General features: G+C 40.4%; 5 protein-coding genes across 11 annotated transcripts; 2 read left to right on the top strand and 3 right to left on the bottom strand.

The window, feature by feature from the left end:
• Positions 1–1,982: 1,982 nt before the first annotated feature.
• Positions 1,983–2,918, top strand: Arf102f (ADP-ribosylation factor 2). Its single transcript, XM_076815683.1, has one exon. The coding sequence runs from the start codon at positions 1,983–1,985 to the stop codon at positions 2,523–2,525; it is 543 nt and encodes a 180-aa protein (XP_076671798.1). The 3' UTR covers positions 2,526–2,918.
• Positions 2,919–3,843: 925 nt separating this feature from the next.
• On the bottom strand, positions 3,844–7,686 carry LOC143370488 (E3 ubiquitin-protein ligase ZNF598). Of its 2 annotated transcripts, XM_076815681.1 has the most exons (3): positions 7,483–7,686; positions 6,527–7,110; positions 3,844–6,440 (listed from the first exon to the last, which is right to left on the bottom strand). In XM_076815681.1, exons 2-3 carry the CDS (start codon positions 6,938–6,940, stop codon positions 4,116–4,118), a joined length of 2,739 nt encoding a protein of 912 aa, XP_076671796.1. In that variant the 5' UTR covers positions 6,941–7,110; positions 7,483–7,686; the 3' UTR covers positions 3,844–4,115. The 2 variants fall into 2 exon arrangements, with proteins under 2 accessions (XP_076671796.1, XP_076671797.1); XM_076815682.1 differs by lacking the exon at positions 7,483–7,686 and having other exon boundaries at positions 6,727–6,865.
• Positions 7,687–8,626: 940 nt separating this feature from the next.
• Taf12 (TATA-box binding protein associated factor 12) lies at positions 8,627–9,602 on the bottom strand. The gene is made up of 3 exons (XM_076815353.1): positions 9,404–9,602; positions 9,147–9,339; positions 8,627–9,070 (listed from the first exon to the last, which is right to left on the bottom strand). Exons 1-3 carry the CDS (start codon positions 9,560–9,562, stop codon positions 8,943–8,945), a joined length of 480 nt encoding a protein of 159 aa, XP_076671468.1. The 5' UTR covers positions 9,563–9,602; the 3' UTR covers positions 8,627–8,942.
• Positions 9,603–11,256: 1,654 nt separating this feature from the next.
• Positions 11,257–19,697, top strand: Ac13e (Adenylyl cyclase 13E). Of its 4 annotated transcripts, XR_013085598.1 has the most exons (9): positions 11,260–11,634; positions 11,997–12,296; positions 12,366–13,825; positions 13,909–14,163; positions 14,240–14,691; positions 14,773–14,928; positions 15,167–15,366; positions 15,440–17,266; positions 17,387–19,697. XR_013085598.1 is itself a non-coding variant. In XM_076815349.1 (8 exons), the coding sequence occupies exons 2-8, from the start codon at positions 12,007–12,009 to the stop codon at positions 17,085–17,087; spliced, it is 4,386 nt and encodes a 1,461-aa protein (XP_076671464.1). In that variant the 5' UTR covers positions 11,257–11,634; positions 11,997–12,006; the 3' UTR covers positions 17,088–19,697. The 4 variants fall into 4 exon arrangements, 3 of the variants coding, with proteins under 3 accessions (XP_076671464.1, XP_076671461.1, XP_076671462.1); XM_076815349.1 differs by having other exon boundaries at positions 11,257–11,634; positions 14,240–14,687; positions 15,238–15,366; positions 15,440–19,697; XM_076815346.1 differs by having other exon boundaries at positions 15,440–19,697.
• Positions 18,300–25,854, bottom strand: Ranbp21 (exportin-5-like protein Ranbp21). 3 transcript variants are annotated; one of them, XM_076815351.1, is made up of 9 exons: positions 25,698–25,854; positions 23,822–24,522; positions 23,430–23,738; positions 21,935–23,338; positions 21,607–21,861; positions 21,376–21,499; positions 20,972–21,308; positions 20,528–20,897; positions 18,300–20,451 (listed from the first exon to the last, which is right to left on the bottom strand). In XM_076815351.1, exons 2-9 carry the CDS (start codon positions 24,506–24,508, stop codon positions 20,290–20,292), a joined length of 3,648 nt encoding a protein of 1,215 aa, XP_076671466.1. In that variant the 5' UTR covers positions 24,509–24,522; positions 25,698–25,854; the 3' UTR covers positions 18,300–20,289. The 3 variants fall into 3 exon arrangements, with proteins under 3 accessions (XP_076671466.1, XP_076671465.1, XP_076671467.1); XM_076815350.1 differs by lacking the exon at positions 25,698–25,854 and adding an exon at positions 25,299–25,629; XM_076815352.1 differs by lacking the exon at positions 25,698–25,854 and adding an exon at positions 24,758–24,878.
• Positions 25,855–26,486: the final 632 nt, after the last annotated feature.

Raw genomic sequence — 26,486 nt, forward strand, 5'->3', positions numbered from 1 at the left:
CCTGCCCCATCACCCTTTAAGGGTGCGAAAATTAACGTGGAAGATAAATGCACCCCCACTTTTTCGCTTATAACTTCTAAAGTACGAAAGACAGAAATAAGAATTTCAAACAAGAGTTTAATGGTACAATAAGCGCTGCAAATTTGCGTTAACGAAATTTTTAAAGAAAGATTTTTTCGTCAGGTATTTGTTTAGACTCTTTTCGGAATTTTGTTGACGCAAGTTTGCAGCGCTCATTGCACCATTGAACTTTTGTTTGAAAATCTTTTTCGCTTGAAATTTTTAAACTATGGCCCCTTTTGTCACCTTCGTTTCTGCTGCAAAAGACGGTAATAACCCTCTGCAAAGGTTATTCGAGCAGAGTTCCAATTCGTACAGACTTACTCGTTCTAGTTCAAATTGGATGCATTACAAATTCAGCACCAAATTAGAGCCAATCCATTACCAGTTTTAATTATGACGAGTTCTTAGTCTAATTCAAATTCGATTCAGTATACTTTTGGACCAGCTTCTGACTACTTTTATATGCCAGCAACAGAGTTAATCGAATAAACGTTTCGTTAAACCTTGGATAGGCGGATACGGGGTGCCTTTTGACTCATAACACAAATTCGTTCGTATCATTCTCAGAATAAACTTTTATGTTAAGCTTCGATCTTGTTATTAACTAAAATTCCTATTTTCTTGTAGCAGTGATACTAATATATAATAAATAACGTAACTAGTTTCGGTTGGGACTAAATGGGCCCTTCGTCCATCAGACGACTGTTAAATGAACCGGTATTTCTTCCCCTTTCACGTGTTCCTTATAATGGTAATGTGAGGTAAGTCAAAAAAATTGGCAATTTCTACATTGAGACGTTACCAACAGTTGGATAGTCAAGTTATTGATTTTGAGGGCACCCTACGATATACCATCAGAGGGGTGGTTACCCTCTGTAAGCAAAGACGAGGAATAGAATAGACCTTTCTTTTACGTGGCGGGAAAGCCTGGCGAGAAGTTCTATATATAGAACTTCTATACCTTTGAAGGATTGTAAGGTCTGCTGCATTTCCGTGCGTAGATAAACATCAATTTTCATCATATTTAGTTTCAGTTCTAACCGCTAGTGAGATTGTGATCGAATTGTGTATATACCACAATTTAGGTAGGATGTAAGGCTTTTATTCTTAAGTGAACGTTTGTTTCCAAATACAAACTGTAATCATTTTCTCGCATAGAGTAATAATTTTTATAAACGACACTTTCTAATCATCACCGGAGAGATAAAATTTCACATAATAATTCGATACTATTGCTATACTTGAGTTTCAAGTTCTTAAATTCTTGTAACGATCGCCTGCGCAGGATTCTTTAAACTTTTCCTAGGTCACCAATCAATCTTTCGTCGACCACGATCGTAATTGAAACTCTTGCGAAACCGTTAAGAATAAATTTCCAATGTTGCAGGTTGCATAATAATTGTCAAAATGTCAAATTTAAATCTCGCGCTCAAGTGCATAGGGAATGGTTATAGCAGACCACGCAGCATCTGCGGACTGCGTTCCTTATTTATCTCGATGCGTTTCATCCGTTCTGACGGTAAACTACTTTCATGCGAATCTTCTAACTGCTGCTATTAACACTTCTAAAGTTTTGTTATTAGTAAAAGAGTAGTTGAAGCAGGTTTTCGTGATAATATCCAGTGCATCTGCACTCGGTGGTTTTAAGCAAGCGTTGGCGTGCGTGGTCAATTTTGCCAACTATTTCCGGAATAATATTCTGCCGTGAGGTGACGTTTGCTATTATTGTCTGTAAGGTGTGTTAACGGCAGCGTTAGAAACGTCGTCATATTCTGAGAATCTAAGAATATTGGTTTTCCTTTTCAGAAACACCGTGTCTGCTAATAAAACTTAACAACTCGTGGCTGCGGTAGATTTTTCACCAATAGAAAGGGTATCACTTTTACACCCTTCAGGCGTTCAGTGCCTTTCCAAACAAAATGGGCCTAACAATCAGCAGTGTGCTCACCCGACTCTTTGGTAAAAAGCAAATGAGAATACTAATGGTGGGCCTGGATGCTGCTGGAAAAACCACCATATTGTACAAGTTGAAACTCGGTGAAATTGTCACAACGATACCTACCATTGGCTTCAACGTTGAAACCGTAGAATATAGGAATATATGCTTCACCGTCTGGGACGTCGGTGGCCAAGATAAAATCAGGCCGCTCTGGAGACACTATTTTCAAAATACCCAAGGCCTCATTTACGTCGTCGACAGTAACGATCGCGAGCGTATAGGAGAGGCGGAACGTGAATTAGCGAATATGTTAAAAGAGGACGAGCTACGAGACGCCGTCCTCCTAGTCTTTGCGAACAAGCAAGACTTGCCGAACGCCATGTCCGCGGCGGAGCTCACAGATAAACTGGGACTTAATTCGTTACGTGCTCGCCACTGGTACATCCAGAGTACTTGCGCCACGCAAGGACACGGACTCTACGAAGGGCTGGATTGGTTGAGTAATGAATTAGCTAAAAAGTGATAAAGCACTATCGTTATTTGTAATCTTCATGAACAATTTATTCATTGAGCATGGACGTAGAAGACAGGTTGCAGTCTCCATTTTGTCAGATTACGCACTATGTGTACAATTTAATACCACTGTGATTCTAATTTCTAAGAGGAAAATTACATGGAGTAACAGAGTAACTCGACTGACTCAATGATCGTAAAGCTTACGCATGTATCATTTTGGGAAAATGGAAGTTCTCCTTTGAAAGAAAAAGAATCTATGAATTAGACAGCCATGTAAATTTATCAGTTATATTTTATTTCTGTGCTATCGATGATTTTCACTTTGTAGGGTTGTAAGTTTAATCGAAAGTGTATTGGTTTTTTGAAATAAACATGGAATATTTCTAGATCGATATCAGTACACGCTTTGTTTTCATTCTAAAAGAAACGTATTGCCGTTCGTTGGAAGCGTTACTAACAATTCCCGCTACAAAACGGAACGAACTATTAGCGAACTTTCACACTTTTCCGCACTTTACTCTGCGTCTGTGCAGTAAATTGGAAATGAAATATTACATATTACATAATTTGACATACTGTTTCGACTATCCTGTTTTTCTAAATAAATCGATCACAGAATGAATGATACTAACGATAAGTATTAAGAATAAGTATTTGAAAGGAACTCTTTATCTCCGACGCTCGTTTACATTCTATTGAAATTTACAAGTTTTTCTCTCATTCGTAAACATAGTTATTTGTACCGTGAAGTATCGCATACTTACGAGTAAAGAAAAGAATTTAGAAATAAACGTATGAAATGAATTATAAGTTTACATCATATTCCACCATTACCATCTTATTGTTTGTTCGACGATTCGAAATTCAGTAATTAATTACAAAGCAGGGAAGTGGAAGAGACGACTGTGATTTGTAATCTTATCGTTTAACTCAATCTAATAACTTTATTATAGTACAAAACAGTACATCATCGATACATGTACTGTATAATGTATAACGTATCAAATAATTTGTTAATATGCGGTGTTATTTTTATTGCACCATAAAATTCTATTTCCATTTCTACTACATAAAACACAATGAATAAATTACAGAAGTGTGTGTTTTCTACTTACGATTAATATATACAGAGTAGTTTTAACGTATGATGGAACAGGGCATCGATTAGAACGTTTTAGTACAAGGATCACATAGGAGCATCTTATTCGTAATGTATTACAGTTATTAAATCGTTGAAATTAATTTACACAAAGTTTGTTATTATATAGAGAATTATTGACTTTCTTCGCTATAACTCGCATCTCGTAAAATTATTAGTACAACCATTCAATAACAAATTTTCTTTATTGTAGGCAGCGATCACACAAGTCATTGAACAAATACCAAATACAACATGGTAATCAACTTGTTCAGATTAACTCTTAATACTCTGGGGCTGACAGTTGAAATATGTACCGTACGTTTTAACTTCAAGTTATTTATGATTATCTTACACTGATGCCATCCACAAAAATAGTTTGTTTAGCGCAGTTCCTTCGTCCGTACCTTACAGAGCCTTGGCAGAGATTGTAAGCTAACTAAAGGAACAGATTTATACTCATTTACGTACCCAGGAGTTTTTCTGAGGCGCGCTATTTTTACCCAGCGCTGGAAAATGATTCTCTAATGTATGACTAGTCATGTGTTGCCGAAAATCAGAGCCGTTCTTTAAGACTTGACCGCAGGTGGCACAAATCTCCAAGCCTCTAATCTTGTTACCATTCTCCCTTTTGTGAACCTTGATCAGCTCTTGCTGCTTGGAGATGTCAGGTAGGAGGACTAAAAGCTCTGGAAATACGTTCTCGAAAGCACTCAGGCCCATAACTTCGCGGCAGTGCGTGTAATATTCTTGGCCGTTGCATGTTCCTTGACGGAACAGTCCGCTTATATATCGGAACTCCTCGATCTGGTCTTGCTGCATCAAGACTTCGTTAACTTTGGCTACGAGACATTTGTTCCGTTTTTGAAATTCCAGAGGAGGTACATAATTGTACGCACTGTCGTGCTTACTATCATCCGGAAAGATAGAGTAACTCTCTCCGGAGCTGTTTGTAAAAGTCAATCCGTTACTGCTGTTTAATTTATCCATGCTATTGAATTTTATACAAAAACCAGGAGGCGGAGGAGTTGTTGTACCGAATCCAGGCGGCGGGTTTGTAAAACCCGGTGGCTTAGAACTGCTGCCACCTAATGCCGGAAATTCTTCTGAATGGCGAACGTTCCTGTTAGTAGAATTTAAGCTATCTATCTTCAGTTCAGTACGTTTTCTCTGTACTCCATTGGAAGTACTGTTATCGGTATTAGTATTTACAACCGTCTCGTTATCCACGCTTCTATTCTTTTTCTTCTCCTTCTTATTAATTTGCTCCGATTCCTTTGAATGCTGCATATTCATACTTTTGGATGTGTTCTCATTGTTACTCGCGTCTATATTTTGCACAGACTGAGAACTGGACTGCACAGCGTGCACGCTATTCATGCTGCACGAACTTCTGGATGCGTTAGATGTTTCACACTCTTTTTTTACAACGACGGTACTTACATTAGTTCTCGAGCCGCTAGTCTCGTTATTATTAGTATTACTATTATTATTATTATTACAATTTTGCTTAACCTTTTTCTTCTTCGCTTTCCCCTTCGTTATGTCAGTGGTAGTTTTCGGATTATTACTGGAGTTTTGCGGTTGAGCCCAGGTAGGTACTACTGTGATCGTCGACTGCTTCTTCGACTTAGATGGCTTCGATAGCGTAGGAAAATCTTCCCCCGATCGAATAGGCGGCGGGGAGGGTACTAATGGCGGTGATGCAACTTTCTTCGGCTTTGGTACAGACGCTGATGCTGATTTGGAACAAGTCCATTGCAACACTTCCTTCCAATGAGCTGGATTCGCGTTACTAGTCGATGGTTCCACGGGACCCAGTGCAGGGAAGTCAGATTCTCTCGAAAGTTGTGCTGGACGAATTCTAATGTTAGGACCCGAAACCTTTGTGGTAACAGTTCCATTCGGTTCATGATTCACTTGAATCGATACGTTGGAAGTTGTACCCTTCTGTGATTGCGCGCTCGATCCTGAAGGGTTACCGCTGGATACACTGAAGTTGACGGTCTTAGATATACTCGCACCCGCCGACTCCAATCCCAATGCAGGGAAATTTTCATCCGTAACAGCCAGAGGCTGCGGTCTTATAGTACTACGAATTGTCACGTTCCCTCTGCCTTTAGCTTGACTTAGGGTAGGTACTATAGGCGCGGTGTTACCCAGTGTTGGAAATTCTTCGGTGCTCTGTACGTCTACAGACGGCTGGCGTACAAAAGTAGGTTCGTTGTTTGATACAAATACATTTGATGGGTTTGGTGTTACTGTTTGCTGATATTCCCTGAGATTGTAGTCTCTCCAATTGTAATCCCTCGGATTCCTAGAACTCGATGCGCCTGGCATTCCTCTTCTGTTCATTCGGTTCTCACTGCGCGGAGCCAGAGTGAATTCTAACTCTAACGTTCTTGCCTGCTTAGCGGCGGCTTTGCTCAACTGCTTACTGTGAACACTCGTCTTATGCGCTTTAAAATCTATATCGGTTCTGAAGACACTCGTGAACTTCTCCTCGGAACACATTCCTTCTTCGCACAAAAAATGCTCTTGTCTGAAATGGTCTCTGAGGTAATCGTAGGAGCTGTAGTACTGATGCAAACCATCTGCATCACAAAAATGACAGTATAAATGGTCTCGTCTTAAATGTCGGAACAATTCGTCGTTATCCATGTAACGCTGGTCACAAAATTCGCATAATGGATGCCCTTTGTGACTTTTGTCATCGGTATCTCCTTTCCTTCTATGCTGGGCAAGATCGGGCCATGTGTAACAACGCCTTTCTTGGGAAAATATCTGTTACAGAAAGATAAGTATTCCTTAACACGATTCCTTTCGCCAAACCGAACCTAATGTATCGCTATAAAACACATTTGATATACCTTCAAATTTTCCACACAAAGATTACAGTAATGCAACTCGTGTTGGTATCTCATATGATCTTTCAGACTGTTAAAGTGATTAAACACAGGTTTTTCTTTACAAACATTGCAACGGTTGGACAACAGATCGTAAAATTTACTTTGGATGTCAGGCGTATCAAAATGGATATTATATTTTGTGTCTAACAAATTGCCCTTACGTAAATGACGAAAAGGTTTTATCTCCCTTGTGAATACAACTTTGGGTAAATCTTGGCGACAAATCGGACACTCGTTCTGACAACAGAGCACCCTCATTCGAGTGCTGCACTCGTAGCACACAGGATGCTCGCACATACCAATACTATAAACCTCGACATTTTTGTAACACACAACGCAGGTGTTGTTATTGGTACTTTCGTTGCTGGCAGACATTCTTCTTAATTAAATCTCCTCTGGGAAATGTCAATTTCTGCCGATCTAAGCTTTGCTTCGAGCTTCGAGAATGTAAGAGATCCTTACACTATATTTATATTATTCAATTCTTATCGAATTTCTGATTTCGATGAGAAGAGTCACGCTATCTTCTATAACACCCTCACGATCTGCAAAACAATTGACATTTCAAATTCGACATACCTATTTCCTTGTTATAAATATAATCTCAAAGCTGTTACTATTAACTGCAACTTGCACAGAAACTACAATTAATTATCGGGAAAATATTTCGTCTAAACCGACGCAGTACAGTCACGAAAGTACAAAGTCGGCTTAACATAATTTTTATATTTAACTATCAGGGCAAAGACGTGTAAGTACGTTCAAATGATACTTTCCAATCGCTCGCTCCCCGATAGAATGGATGTTTTACGAAAGAAAGACTGTTTATATTTTGGCTACCAATAACGTGGCGATAATTTCTGGTAAATTGCTCAAGCTGTTCTTCATTGAAAATGATATAATACGATGAACAATACCGTTTGGAAAATGTTCCAGTAAGCAGATGGTAAAATCTCACGGGTGTCCCTGAAGGAAAAAGGTTATCACGATTTATATACTATACTATAGTAATGTCGGTTTGACGAATTCAGCCCGATGAACAGGCAGTTCCAATTTCTGCAGTTATGGTCAACGTCAAAGAGTAACTAGATAGACTAGTGATTTGAATCTAGTGCTTGTTTCAATCAAATTTTAAGACTATTTTTAACACCGTCCACTGCGAGCCGAATTGGTATTCGCAAAATTTTACGAGCCGAAATTTTTCATAGAGCAACAAAGTGGAGTAGAAAAGTTGCAATCCAACTTTCTCCTAGCATAATAGTTCATTCTCAACTTGTTTATCAACCAGATAAATGGCGAAAGAAATGAAAGTTACATTATCGGATAAGTGCGTCGCGATCGCTGTTTTAGTGTTGCGGGGCCGGCTGGGAATTCTGACTGTTTGAGGGAACTTCAATGTGGTCCGGTGTCCGTGGAACCCAAAAGGGTTCTGCTTGCGAATCGTGCGAAGTTGATTCAACAAGACAATTTGTAACGAATAACTTTGAACGAAATAAAGATTATTGAACTGAACTAAATTTAATTATTGAATATTAACCAGAACTATTAAGAAACAAACAAAGATATGTAAAGATTGATCAAACGTTGGGCTTTATTATAAAAAGGAGTACAGAAATGAAGATTTCTCATCGTCGAAATTAAACCTTTAGTTCCATATTTGGTTTTCTTACGATAAATGGAAAGAAGGATGAAATTAGTTTGAAATAATCGATAATTTATTCATCGTCCGCAGTAGTTCAATTAACTAACTTATAAAAATCTGTTTGTTCTTTTGTTTATTTGCAATAAGAAGTCCTATGCCTCGTGCAGAGACATTGTACTTCATTTTAGAACTGGATTTAGTAACAAAATTGTTTATTTACTGCTCTGAAACGCATTTTAAAAGTCTGCAGTTTATGGACTGCATATAACCATCTGAAGCGACACTGGTGAACTAAAATGGCGTGAAAACACGCTGACGCCAGGCTAAGGTTGGATTCCAACTATTATTTGACATTGGCGCGTTCCGAGCGTGCATTGTTTTGAAAGTTCAAAGGTGTTCGAGGGTAAAAATTGTACAAATTCACTCTTTCGCTTGTAATTTTATTAAGAAAGGAGATTCATCCACACTTTTTTACTGTTCAATTTATCTATTATATTATACTTATATAACCGCTGATTTTCTCCGCAAATAGTAATTCAGTTATCCAATTGTAGTTGCTTTATACTTAAAAAACTATACATTGCAAAAACTATATAGAATCCAGCATTTTTATTCTCTTACAAGTATCAGTGATGCGTATTATTATAGTATCCTGTCATGTAAATGTAAAAAAAAAACAGAAATTGTCGCTTAAGAATAGAAGAACTGATGTAGGAAATGAAATATACAGGAAGACTAATATTTTTTGATTGATTTTCGTATAAGCGCCAGTCTCTGTTTGTGTGCCTCGGTGACCGTTGCCCTCTTGTATGGACGTACTTCGTCCGTACCAAAGCCGGGGATCCACATATTCCAATTTCTTTCTAAAAGTGATTGATTTAATAAATAATCTCCCAGACTCGTTATACATAAAACGCTTGTTTATCTTCCTCCACTCACCTAAGTGTAACTGAACATCCTTCACTTCTACGGTATTGGCATGGCGGTGCTTGGCCAACAAGCATGCCGCATTCACGGTCGTCTCCACAAAATCATCAGCCAATTGTAGAAGCATTTCCTCCACATCTTCATCTAACTGTTCAGTGGGATCTACCTCCTTTACGAGATCTTGTAATCTCGTTTTTGTTAAGAACTGGAAATCAGATATATTGTCAAATCAACCGACACAAGTTTACCTTCAATTGCAAGACGTCTACCTGTGGAAACTCGTTAAAGGAACTTTGTTGCTGTTGTTGTTGCTGCTGTTGCTGCTGTTGTTGCTGCTGCTGCTGTGTAGTCGGTTGTTGCGTCACTTGCTGTTTCGGTGGCTGAGATACAAATTGCGTTTGCTGGGTGTCACGTCCCGGGTCCGCCATGGGATCGCACTGTTGGTACTCGCCAGCGCCACCAGAGGTTTAATCTTTCAAACAGCGAATCATGAAGTAAGAGTAAGGAGACTCATCTCTACGTTGCAGCTCATTTTGATTTCACATATTTTTTTTATTTTGTACTTATTATTATCTTTTATTTTTTGTGATTTATTTGATTTCACGTACTTGGTGTAATTTTTTTACTTTTTCGAAGTTTTTTATGGGGATTTTAATACCCAAACAACTTGTTATAGATAGGTGTGTTATTACTAGATGAAATGAAATTATCTAAAACCTTATACTTCAATCGCACGAACTTAAAAGTTGAAGGATTTGTTGTTTTAGGTGCATACACTTCTAAATATCAAAAACAGAAAAACGGAGATCATGCATTTGTTCTCATGTTTCAGCCTTTCAAAGGCACATGGGTTCGCTCGTTAGCTTGCTTTTTGAGTGTTGGCAACGCAAGTGCTGCAATTCTACACAAAATTATTATGGAGTGCATTATTCTAACCGAACAATCTGGCTTAAAAATAGACGCTGTAGTGTCAGATGGAGCATCATGGAATCGATCCATGTAGAATATATTCGGAGTAACCGAAGAATGTGTTAGTGTAGAACACATTGTAGATATTGAAAGACGCTTATGGTTTATTTCTGATTTTCCACACTTAATAAAATGTCTTCGAATTTATTTTTCTCAATTCTTATAGAGCTATCTTCGTTTCTATCAAAAACAACCAATCCAGTGTTAAGAATTCTACTTGTCAAATCATTGAACTCTATTCTAAATGGTGTGTGAACAGAGCAATGGTGGACGATCAGACAAGGAACGCAAATACGAGGGATTGCTTTCTCTGTCTTACTAGATTATAGATGGATAGTGCATCTCAGTGAACTTATCCGCGAGCACAAGAATGTAAAACATATCCAAAAAAGAGTCAAATGTGTTAAAATTAGTCATGATTATTATTTTGAGAGTCGTAACTGATGCTAACGAAGATCATGGCGTGGTGGCGTGCCGCGTGGCGTCTATACCCCTACTACACACAAATTTACTACGATAGTAGAGATAGAGAGGGATAGTAGGAAGAAGAAGGATACATTCACGCACTATCTGCGATTTCTCTCGGTCCGCTGTCGCCTTTACTTCTTCCTACTGATATTCACACTCCAGTTAGGATAGAGCTCAATGGTTCAAATTTATTCGAATTTACTCCTATCAGTCCCCATATCGTCATATTTCTGTAGATCCGCAGGTGTATCCAATTTCAAAAAAAAAGGAAAGAAAAAGAAATTGCGTGCCAATTGAAAGTGGCGCTGGCCTTAAGGCTGATTCAGACACGTCGAGTAATTTATGCCCGATTTCTTCACCTCCGATTAAAGCCCCGGTTAGTAAACGACAAATTGGATGCTATCATGTGGCACTCGTCGACCAGTTGGATGCTATCATATGGCAGTTATGTGGAACATAACTCTAATTGGAAGATTACTGACGGTGAAGAAATCAGCCGTTAGTCGAGTGGCGAGTAATTTAGTAATTTACCATTGCTTTACTAAACTACTCGACTAAATTTTAGCGTTCACATACGGTAAATAATTACTCGCTACTCGACTAAATTACTGGACACTGAATCCACCATCTTCACTACCTGCAGGAAATGTTTATTCCTGAACTTGCGAGAATTTGCTGTTGGCTGCGGCCCTCTCGCGATAAGTCTGGCAGACAATGGTACTTTAAATATTTCAACGCATAAGTTTTCCATTCGTGGGCGCTGTCATCGATAGATTCAAGATGGCTATGGTATATTATAGAAGAGAAAATTTGAAACGTTCGAATAACAAGTTTTAATGGTATATCAATCTAAGGGCATCGGAAAGATTTAGATTTCAAGTTCTGGTTCACGCTGCATCGATTTCTCTCGCAAACGCCGAGAACCCTGCGCAAAAAGGACGGGAACCAAGATGACATTATTCAAAGTAAGCTGATTTCATGAAGAATCTCCGATGTTAGCGGGGAGGATGATTTCCTTAGTTTTGTGGCGATTTCGCCAGTGATCGAGGTGACTTAACCGGCTGTAAGTTCCTTTATCGAAATGTTGCCTCTTTTAATTGCACACTGTCGTTTTTAGACACCGTATTATACCGCGAAGATCGTGTTAAAAAACACGCTGTCATTTAAGATAAATGTTCTATAACTATCTTCTTAATAATTGAATAAGTCTTATATCCAATATAATGTTTCATTTATCTTCGACTTAGGAGCCCGAGTATGTTTTCCAACCGATAATGAAAAATGATTCGAAAATAAATGTAGCACATAGTAACAAGATTATTACACAATATCATTTTTTTCCTAATAAAATCAATGCGCAAAGTAACGTTAGCGAAATATTTATTTTGCTCTTTGTTTATTACATGTGTAACACTTTGCTTTTAGTATTATTTGAATGTCAAGTATGAGTCCTCCTTCAAATCGAAAGCGAAGCTCATCTGTTAGTTTTACAAGAGCTAAAGATGACAGTGAAGATGCCACGGATGAAATCCATATATCTTTAGCACCGTATATACAAACGTATTTGGCACACAGTGGCCAAGGGCTCGGTTGTTGTGGAATTAGCCTTCCGGTGCCATTCGAACGTGCAGCGCCTAGATCTTGGTTGAATCCTAGGTTCGATTCAGAAATACTTGAAGAACAATTTAAGAGAAGTGCCTTTCCACAAATTAGATTAAGATTTCGGTAAGCAGCAGAATAGCATTTGCATAATTTCTATCGAAATCTGTGTTGCGCTGACCTTTATTATTTCAGGTACGCCCTGACGTATATTTTATTGGTTTCTTTATCATGGTTGGCATACTTTGTTATAATCGGAACAAAATATAATACCACGACATGGCCAGCCATAGCGGCAACTTTCACCACTGTTGGAGCAATGGTATCGGCAGTCTTGTATTTAACGCATACAGATTACTATAAAACCTACGTGTTACCAATCTCACTAGGGGTTGCATCTACGCTTTGCGTCCTCTCTTTACTTTTTCTCGCAATAGTACCACCCTACATAGATGGCTTAACTCTAGTCGGGCATTTCGCACTATGTTCTGAGATTTTATTATTAATTTACACTGTGTTGCCAATGCCACTGTACGCTTGCGTGGGAATATCGACAGTTTATTCCTTTCTATTTGAATTTTTGACTGCCTACCTATACGGTACAAAAACTGCAAGGGAGAAGTTTTTTAGCGAACGTACTTTATCGACTAATTCTACAGGGAACGATGCCGTAATAGATTATACCGAAATATCAGCAGCTGCGTATACTTCTTTAAGAAATTTTAATGACACTCAGCTTTTAAACGTAATGCACGACGACAACGAATATACAACGGCAAGCACGAGAGCAGTACCATATTCTCAGGATTCGAGACTACTGTCTGTCCTTGGGCTGAGGTCGCCCGAAACTATCATCGGAAGACTAACCGAGGCGTTCGACGACACGAATGTTTTGAGAAGCTTGAATTCTAGTATAATGTCGACGATAGCTAACGTTAATTCCGCTATCGACACGTCGCCTAATGATTTCATTTCCAAAGGCATGAACGATACAACGTCGGTGTTAGGAGAGAACGTATTATCACGCAGAAATGGTGAAATGTCCAACTATTTCTTAAGTAGCAACATATCCAGCCGATCGTTTTCGGACGACGATTATTTTTCTACCAGCCTTGGAATAAGAATCCTAATGCAAATCTGCATTCACCTGATAGGTATACATATTTTAATAATGACTTTTGTAAGAATGCGTGGCACGTTTATGAAAGTCGGCCAGTCTCTGCTGGTTCGGCGCCAGCTAGAGATGGAGAAGCAGCTTAAAGAAAAAATGATTCATTCGGTAATGCCGCCGAAAGTCGCCGACTGGTTAATGGAGGAAAGCGAGCGCGAGAGAGAGCGCGAAGATTCTTTGAAAAAAGGATCGATACCGTCCAATAATACGGATATCCGTTCACTGTTTCGGCCATTCAATATGCATTCAATGGAAAACGTTAGTATCTTATTCGCTGATATAGTCGGGTTCACGCGAATGAGTTCCAATAAGACTGCCGAGGAATTGGTAGGCATTTTAAATGATCTTTTCGAAAGATTCGATGATTTATGCGAGAATCATGGATGTGAGAAAATTTCTACATTGGGAGACTGTTACTACTGCGTTAGCGGATGTCCAGAGCCAAGGCTTGATCATGCGAAATGTTGTATCGAAATGGGATTAGGTATACTGTCCCTCTTTCTTTTTCGTTGCATCGCAAGAATGTGATACACGAATGAAGAGTAATATTTGTATGCTCTTCGACAGCTATGATAGAAGCTATAAAACAATTCGATATTGAGAGACGAGAGGGTGTTAACATGAGAGTTGGGGTGCACACTGGAACTGTGCTCTGCGGGATCGTAGGTACCAAGAGATTTAAATTCGATGTTTGGTCTAACGATGTGACGCTGGCAAATAAATTAGAGAGCACTGGAAAACCGGGAAGAGTTCACTTAAGCGAGCAAACGTTAAGTTTCCTGGATGATCGGTACATCACAGAAGAAGGGGAATTGATCAATGGTACGTGATTAGTGGAAACCACACCTTCAGCCACTGAATATCGTTAGTGACGAAGCTCTTTTATTCTTTATTCCAGGTATCAAGACTTATTTCATCAAAAGCCGGAAGTCAGATATCACTAATCAATTCGTAATGAACGCGACATCACCGAAAAGTATATCGCCTTTGATGCAGTCGCGGCATCGCTTGGCCTCTTGCAACAGTCAATCTAAATCCAAGTATCATTATCTCCACATGGTTACCAACACAAATAATTATAGAATGAAAGCGAATTCTCTGCCGAGCATTCTAGATTCGGAGAACGGGGACACGGACGTCGCGGATGAAAAGGGAAACGTGAATAAAAGCCCAATATCCGTCGGTAGTTACGGAAAGAAGAGGGCACGGAACAAGCCGTGGAAGTACTTGCAACGACAACGAACCGCCGAAGAAATGACCCCGCTGGAAATGGAGGAAGCCAAGGCGATTATTACCGAACGCTCAAAAACTGAATCTCAATCGTTCGAAGATCGCAATGGATTTAGGCAGGTCAATCGCGTCGACAACCGTGTTGTGCATTAACATTCATCTGTATTGTCTCATTCGTATATAACTTGTATTTATTTGCAGAATACGTCTCAGAACGACGTTGAAATGGACCCGAATCCAGTACCTTCTAGTCCTTTATTGTCTGGTCAAGAGCCGCTCAGTCGTGCCTCTTCTATGTGTAGTAGGAAAGATTCTGGGATCAGAAGTAATAGCAGGCGCAGCAGTATACAGCAACAGGTATTAATAGAAACATAACGATATAACTGGTAGCGATGGGACTAGGTACATTTCAATTAGTATCTGAGCCTGATGGAGCATGTTCAAATACTGTAAGAGTACTTAAGAAAAAAGCCAAAGTGATATTGATATTGATGGGTGCATATTGTACTTAGTCCAACCGTTAGTCAGTGAAATTTCACTCGACTACAAGATTAGCGTACTCGTCTTCCTCCTGCAGTTAATTTTCACGTTTTAGTTGTTTTTGATGAACGGTATGGCTCAGGGAGACTTACTGGCACACCGAGTAAGTGGCTATTATACTTCTAGTTCCACGTTGAACTCTGTTCACGAGCCATCGTCTTCGGTACCGCCCTATCCGTTTCCGCCGGCAGTCACGGATACTTTTGGTGCATGCTTTCATAAGTTAAGGAAACAATCTGACCTGCAATTAATCAGGTGAATAATCGATCTCAAGTTACACGGCCCCAAAGAGCATCTCGTAATTCGTGTGATTCTATCTTTCACGAAGGTGCGTCCAGGATAACGTTACGTCTCAGCGATCGTACTTCGTGAAACCGCCGCTCTCGAGCGTGACTCTTTTCTTCAAGAACAAAGAGATGGAGAAAGAATACAGAGATCATGCTCATAAGGTCAGCGAATGTATCAGCGGCAACCCACCCACCCTGGCTACATCGAGGTTCAATACGTATTTTGATATTCTGATATCGGCGCTGGTGTACACTGCCGTCGTAGCCTCGCTCTTTTTACTTTGCCAGCCATCGCTGTACTACATGATCTTCTTCGCCTGTGCCACCACAGCGCAGATCATAGCCGTGGCGCTTTGCGTTCGCCAGCTACTGTATCCAAATATCGTCCATGCGCCATTAACGCAGCAAATATTTAAGTTCTTCTCGCAATGGTATCCCTGGCATATTTGCGGTGCCATTCTGGTCGGTTTGCCCATCGCGTCCATTCTACTCAATTACACGTGCAGCAACTTTCACAATCTAAACAATTTCGAGTACTATTACGGCTATCTGATATTCGTAGGTTTAGTCCATTTCTGTAACTTCACCCAGCTCAACTGTTGGATGAAGAACTTCCTGGTTACGTTCATGGGCATGCTGTTCCTCTGTCTCGTAGTGAATCACGTGTCATACAACCAAGAGAATCTCTATAATCGGTTTCTCAACGGCTCGGCGCATTATCCGTACACCTTGGCCAATCGGTCTAACGAGAGTACCGTGATATTCGACAATACGTCTGTTCTTACGTCGGCCTATGCAACGAGGACCGCTGTCGCGAGGCAACGGGAGGCGGAGATCGTCTACAACGAAAGATTGTACAATTCTGAGATATTTTTAGACATGATACTTCTACTCCTGCTCGTCTGGTTTCTGAATCGCGAGTTCGAGATCAGTTACCGGTTGAGCTTCCACGGGAACGCGGTAGCGGCGCGGGACAAAAGTCGCGTGCAATCTATGAAGAATCAAGCCGACTGGCTTCTGCACAACATTATACCGAAGTACGTGGCGGATCAGCTGAAGACCACCGCGAAGTATTCGCAGAATCACAAGGCCGTGGGGATAATCTTCGCGAGCATAGTGAACTTCAACGAACTCTACGACGAGTCTTACTTGGGCGGCAAAGAGTACCTGCGCGTGCTCAACGAGCTTATCGGCGATTTCGACGAGCTTCTAGAGAAACCGGAGTTCTCGAACGTGGAGAAGATCAAGACGATTGGTAGCACGTTCATGGCGGCCAGCGGCCTGAACCCTCAAGTCAGGCAACAAGCCGGCCACGAGTACACGCATCTCTTTCAGCTGATGGACTTTGCTATGGCGATGCACAAGGTGATATACGACTTCAATAGGGATCTGTTGGGCTTTAAATTAATATTACGGATCGGCTTTAATTACGGCGATGTCACAGCTGGAGTAATCGGTGCTACAAAGTTGTACTACGATATCTGGGGGGATGCTGTGAACATAGCATCTAGAATGGACTCCACTGGCGTGGCTGGGAGGATACAAGTGGCCAAAAATGCTTTGGACGTTCTGTCGGGGCGATACGAGTTCGAGCCGCGCGGCCAGGTCTACGTTAAGGGGAAAGATAATATGGACGTGTTTTTATTGATAGGAAAAAGGGACGACACTGATACAACGACCAGCGATTAATAAAACTCTCGAACGCCTAACGGATCAAGCTCCGAACTGACCTGTCCATTGAATCGCGCGTTACACACTTATCGAGCGTATAATTGTTTCCAGATCATCGGGCTTCTAGCGATATTTCGATCTCGTGAACGAATTGTATGTGAACTCGCGGTGAGCAACGTACCCGCCAGCGTTACAAAGTAAGAGACTAAGAAAAAGAAAAAAACAGTACCTTACTCTACAATTGCTCGCTCATTAAAGATATTTATTCTTAACGAAATGTTCACTGTATTTTTCTGTTTGTTTCTACGTAATTTAAGACGATCAGACGTGAGACCTACCAGAAATCTACCGTCACGAGGTGAAGTACTAAAGTGGGATCGACGCGAGAAACGAAGAAATTTTTCCTTATGATCGGTACGAAGGATCTGCGGGATAAGATCTGTGGAGATGAATAGAGTATCTTCTCTGTTGTTTGCATGCTTCTGGACGAATGAGCGGATGAACGAATGCACGAATGAGCGACCGATTGGTCATCATCGACAGTTCCTAGTAAGCGAATGCTGATATCTTCTTCGTTAATTCTTCCGATTTCTACGAGATTATACGGCCTAATTTCTTTCCTTCCTCCGATACGAGTAATTGATCGAGATTATTTATACTGTAAATTGGATTTGAGATCAATCGCGAGGGTCAGCGCTATAACGAAGATTCCTGGATCTCGTAAGGGTACCGAATAATTCGTAGCCCGTGAATTTTGATGAAATACTCAGGCGTGTATCTAAAGATCGAATGACAATATTCCATATAATATTTCGAGGCTTAAAGATCCTAATAGTTTTAGCTTTAAATGTTCATAGGAAATAGAGAATTGTAACGAAGTATTCGGCAAAAATATTGTCATTTGATTTTTAGAATAATACCTCAAAAGTTTCATTAAAATCACGTACTGGTGAAACTTATCAGAGGAACATTGTTCAAGACTCATCTGACCAGACAGGATTATGGTCTTTCGCTTACCCTGCTGCAATTAATAACACTAATCACGTAAATGCGATTCCGGACTATTTTCCATTCGCATTAAAGCCTGTATTAAGATCATTATAATTCTGGACAGCATGGCACTAGAAATTCAGATCTATCCTAGTCGGACGTTTCAGAAAGTTGTTCAGGTCTTACTAATTGTTGCCTCGGGATTCACAACCAACAATCAATGTCAATAACAAAGCCGTCTTTCGTAAATTATCATTCCGTCATATTTTTTAATCTAATATCTATCTTTTTCTTACATATCGGTTGGAACATATACAAAACGATACAAAAACGATCGTATTCCAAAGATTATCTGTTAGGTTCAGCACGTGATGCCTTTAATGTCTCATTTTCTTCTGCATTTGTATGCGCATACATACATACGTACAAAAATTTACAAAACGTGTATTATGGCTCTGTTCTGTACTTACATCGAAACAATTTCACGGATCTCTGCGATTTTTATGAAAGCAAGCGTAAGCAAAACTGGGGAAAGTTCTGGCCAAAGTATCCCTCGGTTTCAACGATTCGATTCAAAGTACTTGGAACGGGAGAACTTGTTAAATACCTAACGCGGTAGTTCGACTAGTAATGAAATCTTAAGCTGATCGAAACTTGTACTTTGTTGTATAATAATCTTAGTGATGTTTTGTTGGAAAATATAGATCTTTACGAATTTTTGTTTTATAGTAACATATGCGACGTGTCAATACTATAAGCAAGTTGACCGTATTTAACGAGACGTAATTTAATAAGGAGGTGTCACCGTTTGGGACATTTCGAGTTACATCCAAGTAACAAAAGTTGTCGACGCGATTCACGTGTCTTATCATAAATTTATCTTTCGTTCTTCTTTACGAAGCACGGTCTCGATTTCGGTATTGCTTCTCTTCTTTTACAAATAAGTATCCACCATTACGACTTATAAATTTCACGAGTGATGATTGTCGCATACTGATCGGTGAATGATGATCAATATCCCATGATCTCGCATAAATTACTGTCACTGTTTGATGTTTAATGGTGTTTTTTTTTTTTACAAAATACTAATCCAATTTTCGTGCGATAGTTACAGTGCCACGGCCTTCACAATAATGGAATAATAATTAATTGAACTAAAAAAAAGAAGAAAAAAAAATAGTAACAACGAATCGTGGAAATATTACAATTCTGTTTTAATCGATATTTAACATTGAAAAATTGTCCACGCGCGGGCAAGTGGAATGCTGTATTGTTGTTAATTTTAAATGTTAAATAAAACCTGCATTTAATCGCCGTAAAACGTATGGAACAAGCATCACTTTCTACGTTGAACGGTTCGATTTCAAAGAATGTTCACTTTGCATTTTTTAAAAGTAGCAAGAAGAAATTGATTGAAAATCACAATGTACAAACGCTTTTAAAAAACGTACACGCTCCTCTTCTGCAAGAGTCAACAATCTCTGTATTGTATATTACAGCGAAGTATTGTTTACAAAAAAAAACTGTACTACAGATCGTGCGATCGTTGAAAACCATGCTGTTTTATATTGTTACAAGAGAGAGATTTTATGTAAATCCAAAAGGAATAGTAATAAATGCGTGCGACTTAATATACAATTGCTCGATAACATATTGTTAGTTTTCTTCTTCGATCAGTTATATCAAAAGTGCTGCGTGGTGTTCTTCAGCGATCAACGTTTTACTTATGTTACACAAGTGCGCATTCATACGCACCACGCATACAATTACATACATACACACACCCGCGCGCGACACGCGCTGTTCACGCACGCACCTTTGATATCCAATGAACATAATTGTCTTCTGTATACGATGAAATCCCGAGCCGAAAATAAGAAGGTTCCCATAAATAAGTTGGATTTTAATACATTTTTTTTACAAACTATTCACAATTGGCTGAATACGCGCGTAAACGTATGCTACCCGTTCAATTTCGTTAAGTATAGTTTGTGTCGCTGCGCCAAACTATGTACACGCGTTCAACTTTGCGGATAATTTAAAAATGAAGAGAAGCGGAAAATATATCTTTAAAAATGAAACTCATTCAACGAAGTCCCCTTATTTTAGGTACGGGATTTGTTTATCTAATAGTATCATCATTTTCTGTAGGAAATCGTTTTCACGATGATTTATCATTTATCAATTCAAACCATGTGCTGGCTATATGGTCCTCCAAGTGTAGTTTCTGCTACGTAGGTCCCGCGAACAGAGCTGCAAGCCCGCTGTCATTTGAATTCTTTGAGATTTCGTCCACGCGTATCGAATGCGGCTTCCCAAACACTTCTATTCGTGGTAAATTGTGTATCTTCACTTCTTTGCGAAACAACTGACCGATGCTGCGGCCGATGAGCTGTAAAGAGTATCGTATGGCATATGTTCGAGCAACATTCTGGCCTTCGTTCTATCACTGTCTGAAAATGTTCTACCTGTTTCGTGATTTTCCTGAAAAGATCTTTCTTCCCTTTCTCAACTTTGTTTCCTTTAGTACTAATTACAGCCATCTTCTCGTCGAAGCGTTGCAGATCCGTGGGATTAACGCCGGGGATTTGTTGCATCACTTCGATGATGTTGGGGAATTTAGGTCTCAAGCATTCGTAAACTTGTGTGCCCAAAGTCACGAGGGAACCTTGATTGGCTTCGTGTTGCCCATGAAGCTGTAAACCCTGAAGGATAGCTACCATAATATGAGCAGCCATGGCGGGTGTTAAACTACCATCGGCAGTTAATGCTCGTACAACCGGCCCAGTTAACATTGTGGCTTTCAAGCTGGCATTTGAATCGTTCCAAGCCAGAGCCCTGAAACGGTAAGTACGCTTTAAGACCGATACTACTCTCATAGATACTAGATTAGGATGAAAAGCGTTCATTACCCTAAAACGCATAAGACAACGCTGTGGCACGTAGATGGGTGACGAAGAACAAACGTTCCCAATTCGCTGACAACTTCTGCGACTATGCTGTTTCCACGGGACGAAGGGGGATCTATGGCCATGCCTCCCATATCTTGTTCCATGGTGTCAGGAGGAGTTGCGTCACTAGCAGCACCTCCTACGAGAGCCACTTTCAGCACGTCCACAAAGTCCCTCGTTAAATTCCGATTTAGCATGTCGGCAATAACTTCCTGCGTATCAGTATTCTCTTCGTCCAGACCACCAGATTCGTATAGATGTGCGATGTACTGCCACTTGGCACTTAATCTTTGGCACACTGGTCGCGTAAAAAGAAAGTGTAAGTGAACGGAAAGGGAAAAATAAGAAAGATAAAAGTGTCTTACTGTGCGTAGAGACATGAGCCAGTACAGGTACGAGAACACTTTCATAAAACGCAGGTGGACAGGAATATATGAATGGCTTCATAAATACACGTATAATTGGTCTCAGTCTGTAATCTGGAATCAGCTGAAAGGAGAGAGAAGTTTAGAAATTAGAAATTTTCATACACATATAATGTAATCCCTTTGTGATTCTATTTTACAGCGCTTGGCTAGAGAGGAACAAATAATTACCTCCATATTAGAGAAGACCGAATTGATAAGAGCTGGCGCCAAACCAGGTAACTGATAAAAGTCTCTTCCGATCATATGACACCCACTGCCCAGCATGTGGTAGCACTGGTCATGAATAGTACTGAGGAACGATTGCATTCGCACCAAAGCCGTACTAGAAGATTGATCAGGTTCTGACGTGTTATCATTTGTTATATTTAGGCCTAAAAGGTTCGCTTTTTCCGACTCGAGCAGTTCGTGAGCATTTTTGTATCCCTGATAGAGAAAAGCAGAGGGCATTATGTTTGCACCTGTTGGATGAGAGATAAATTGTTAACGTACGCATTACCTCTGACAGTGCTGCTAAAGCGGCGGGTGTGAAGAGGGCGTTCATTGCTCTGAGCAGTGCGAAAAGCGTTGGCAGTACCGGGATCACATGTGGCGTGGCAGGATTTCTGTACACGGGATTTCCGCTTTCGCTGAGCGCGGTAACGAAGCTACCTCTCGCAGCGCGATCCGGATCGTCCGGGATCGAGCACCGTTTCACGACGCTCAATATCGTACAAATGCAAATCATTAAGTCACTTCGATTCTGGCCTGCCAGGTCTTCCGTCATATTCTCCACTGGTGGTCTGTCCAGCCCTATGAATCTCATTAATTCAAGGGGACCTTTGAATGCTTCAGCGCCGAGGGCGATGAATTTCGCCGACCCTTCACCGATCACTTCAGCTACGAATCTGGTTTGCCTCTCGTAATCACAGAAGTGATTTGATATCAGTAACAGAGCCTCGTACAGCATGATAGTCTCCATCTTGGACAACGGGCTGGGTTCACGCGCTAAGCCGCGGACCATTGAGTGTATTTGATCGAATACTGGGAGAAGTAACAATGGATACTTCAAACTAATCTTCACCATCAGACTAGCTGCATGACGCCTCACGTTCTTTGCTGCCCTGGACCGAGTGCCCTTCGTCTCGCCGGGTGCTTCGAATACGAGAGCGGCAAAGATCTTTTCCAGAACTCTTGGCAGGATGGCTACTCCTGGCATAGCCATTGAACCGGTTGACATAGACAGGAACACGAAGAGCGCGCTGATGCATGAAAGTAGAGCCGACAGCAGCCAGGGATCTTGCGGAGAGTAACCAAGACACAACTCCAACAGCTGAAGGCCAGTTTGTACGCTTGGTCGTTCGTTGATTAATAGAATTCTTGATACGACAGAATCTAGTGCTTGTGCGAGGGCTTCCCATTCGAGATACTGCGGATCGTTCTGATCACTTTTGTACCGAAGATCTGCCATCCCCTTTGTTATCTTGGCTGTCAACCATTGCTGTACATAAGTAAACGTTACTAACGGCGCTACCATTGTCGCGTGCCGAAATCCTTCCAACAAATCGGTCCTGAATCGATGGAGGAAGACGTTGAACTCTTCCTCCGAATCATAGTCAGCGAGACAGTAAGTGCTCATCCCATTGCTCTGTCTACCGTGCGGATATCCTATTTTTATTAACTTTGGGGCCGTGCTCTCTACATACTTCGGTATGTAAGTCAACAGTAACGGATCTTGCTTTATCTGTTCGTGTTTAAACAGCATTATCCAAATCGCGTTCGCCATGTGTATCAATGTTAAGCTCGAGGAAATGGTGAACGTTAGCACAGTGTCCAGAAATATGTTAAAATGTGCTGGTCGAATGCTAGAACCGTCGTCTTTGCCCCAAAGCGTACATAGCTGAGTCGCCATTCCAGTCAATACCTGAATTTAGGTTTATAAAAAAACGTAATAAGCTTGACGCAATATCGGTAGAAGCCTCGATTAAATTTAGGTAAAGCATTATGGAAGTTACCTGTGTAAGTTTCTTTAAGAACAAGTAATGATTCTCGTGAAACTCGTTCGAGCCACTAACAGATGGTGCCGCGGTTGCCGCGGCATAAATGTACCTTAAAGCGTCTTCAGAAAATAAAATCATTAGTTGCTTTCTGTCTTCGGCTTTCCCTTTACGATTCACAATTTGCAACAAACATTCAGCTGCCGAACATTGAAATATCGGATCCCCCAGCAACAAACATAGTATTTGCAATAGTCTGCCGTCTTCTGCCATCACGTGATTGATTGAAATCCACTCCACGAATCCAGTTAACGTAGATAATACTACCTATCGAGTAAAAACAGGTGAACATAGTTTTAACAATTTACTTTGTAATGCCATATTCTATAAAACCTTTGCGCTCGATGTACCTGTACAACTTTACTATGCGCGGCTGCCTCGGACATGCATCCTAAATTATTCTTCTTTTGAAACTCCGAGAAATGCTGCTCCATTAATCTGAGAAAGAAGCTGAAAATCTCAGCCATGTTGGTGTTAAGCGCTTGGTATATATCCTTCCTTCTCTGATTAGATTCTAAAGTTTGCAAGAGCGCAACATCTTCGACCAGCCTTAAAAACACTAGAAGAACTAATTCAGTCTGACTTTCTCCCCTCGTACAAGCTTGACTGAGTTCCGACAGCAGTGTGGGCCATTGCTGCGGCCATTCCCGCTTTATCATTTCCACCACAACCCGAGAAAGCGCGTCTTTGATGTGAGCCTCTTCCTGTAGCAATGGTTCTGTACCTTCTTGAAGTAGCTTCATAGCGTTCTCCTTTATAAATATCTTTTCCGATTGCGATATCTGCGTCCATCGGTATTTAATACAATGCTCCATCAGCTGCAATCCGAAGTGCCGTACCACGGAACTCCTGTTCGGCGACTTCTGCGCTAGATATAACCCACATTGAGCGCATAGAGGCGACGACTCCTTAAATCTCTCGCAAGCATTGTACACTTCCAAACGCTGCTGCTGCGGCACGTTTGGCGACATCATCACCTCTACCACTTGAGCGAGTTCAGCTGATATTTGGGCAACATCGCCCACACCGAACTCCATTCCTGCCTATTGCTCTGTAACGAAAGTAAAATACGCTTATTTCTCCCAATTTCCACCACCATTTAACATATTATTTCTCCATTGGCTGCGGTATTCATGAAATATTTGCTGAACAGGTGTGAAGCCAGAATAGAAGACTTGATCACATGTAAGTTAGAGTTCGTACTATAAAAGTAAAAGAGTTTGAAGAACGACTAAATGGAAAATAAAATTAAACGATTACTTTTACTTGCTACAAGTTTAACATACATTCGCATACAAGATACATGCACAGACGATACTCAAATCTGTGACCTCTGGAACATCTGTCCAATGGATATGAATTTCACTTATCAATTCCTGCTGCAAATGATAAAACCATTAATGCTTTCTTCCATCATTTGGAGCAATGCTAGGTCAAGCGCAACGTAAGTAACGATCTACTTTGCATAAGGTATGCAAGGAAAATGTCATTTCACATCTGCCAGGCACGTGACGTTCATGAAATTAAGCGAAACAACAGAATCTACCAAAGGAATAGAACAGAAAGGGGAGCCTTGAAAGTGTCGCAAAACAACATGTTGTTGGAAATTGAAGATCAGTAGCGAATGAAGAAAGACAATTAGACGAGCGTGACTCGCGATAGACATGAGAGCTGTTCCGCGGCGGACAAGAATCTGCCTGAAATGATGGGAATTCGCAGATGAATCGAATGACGTAAACTCGTGCGATCAGGATGGTAGGGAAGCACGAGGCAAGGCAGCTTCTGCGAGGTGTGTGTGTGTAGCATGCCTTGACAGAAGGTACCTACCTTTTAACGCGATCGTAGATCGAGACGGATCGAAGATACACGTCTGGCAAAATTTCTGCCGATACGATCTGTCAATTCATATCTGGTAATTGTTGAAAGAGTCAAAAACTCGCGGCGCGCACAAGCGGTGCTCTTATGCGTCTAGGTATTTAGTCGAAGAAGCTCGCCTCCGGGAGATACGCGGCACGTTGAACAATTACATGTATAACCACACGTAAAATACCTACTGCCCTCTAGACCATTTGAATTCGACCTAACTTCACCTCACGGCGCGTGCATGTTTTTTTATGTTTATGTACGAGCCTCGTAATTGTAATTAGTAACGCGACGGTGTCCGCGGGATAAATATACCACGGACGAATCGAGAAATTAAAGAAAAGATCATTGATTGTCGTTTACCCTTCATATACGATAGTTGAAGCTTCCCTCGATAAAGTTCGAGTGAACTTTCTTGGTGGAAGTTTGAAGGTTATGCCGGCGATCTCTCGTCGATGTTAACCCTTTGCTGCTCTATGCCTGGCAATGGCGCGTTATCACGTTAAATATCCGCATCTGTTCTCTGGCATTGGCGTGCTTTCGCGCCAACGAGGCATGGAAAGTGTTTTGTCCGATAGATTCGATCTAGGGATATTCTAGATTCTAGACTGACCGATAAATGTGACGAAAATCACGTCTAATATGATGTAGGATGAATTTGTAATATATATAATGAAAATCATTACATCTTAATATATAAAGCACAAAGTGTTTGTGTTTGTCTGTCGTCTAAAAACTTTTAAACTTTTTTTTATAAAATAAGAATTAAATTTCGGGCGAAGCCGCGTAGTAAAGTTAGTATATTATATGGCAAAGTAGTCAAGGGTCCGTACTATTAGATTTAACTGCAAAAATACGTGAATTATTTGTAGAAAATTTGTAATTAATTAATAAACCAGAGTATGCACTAAGAACCGCGTCAGATTCGTTCTAATCCTGTCGAAAAGCTGTTAATAACTAATTAATAAAGAAAATAGTTGCAAATATGATATAGGAAAGTAGTCAAAGGCTTATGCTTTAAGATGCAAATGTAAAAGTACATAAATTATTCTTGGAAAATGAATAATTCATTCATTTTCCGTGATAGCACAGTTCACTGTGAATCAAGGTTATGTGCGAAAACATACGAATTGTTTATTTAATTGTCATAGG

This window comes from Andrena cerasifolii, chromosome 6 (genome assembly GCF_050908995.1).
Source record: "Andrena cerasifolii isolate SP2316 chromosome 6, iyAndCera1_principal, whole genome shotgun sequence".
Classification (NCBI taxonomy): Eukaryota; Metazoa; Arthropoda; class Insecta; order Hymenoptera; family Andrenidae; genus Andrena; species Andrena cerasifolii.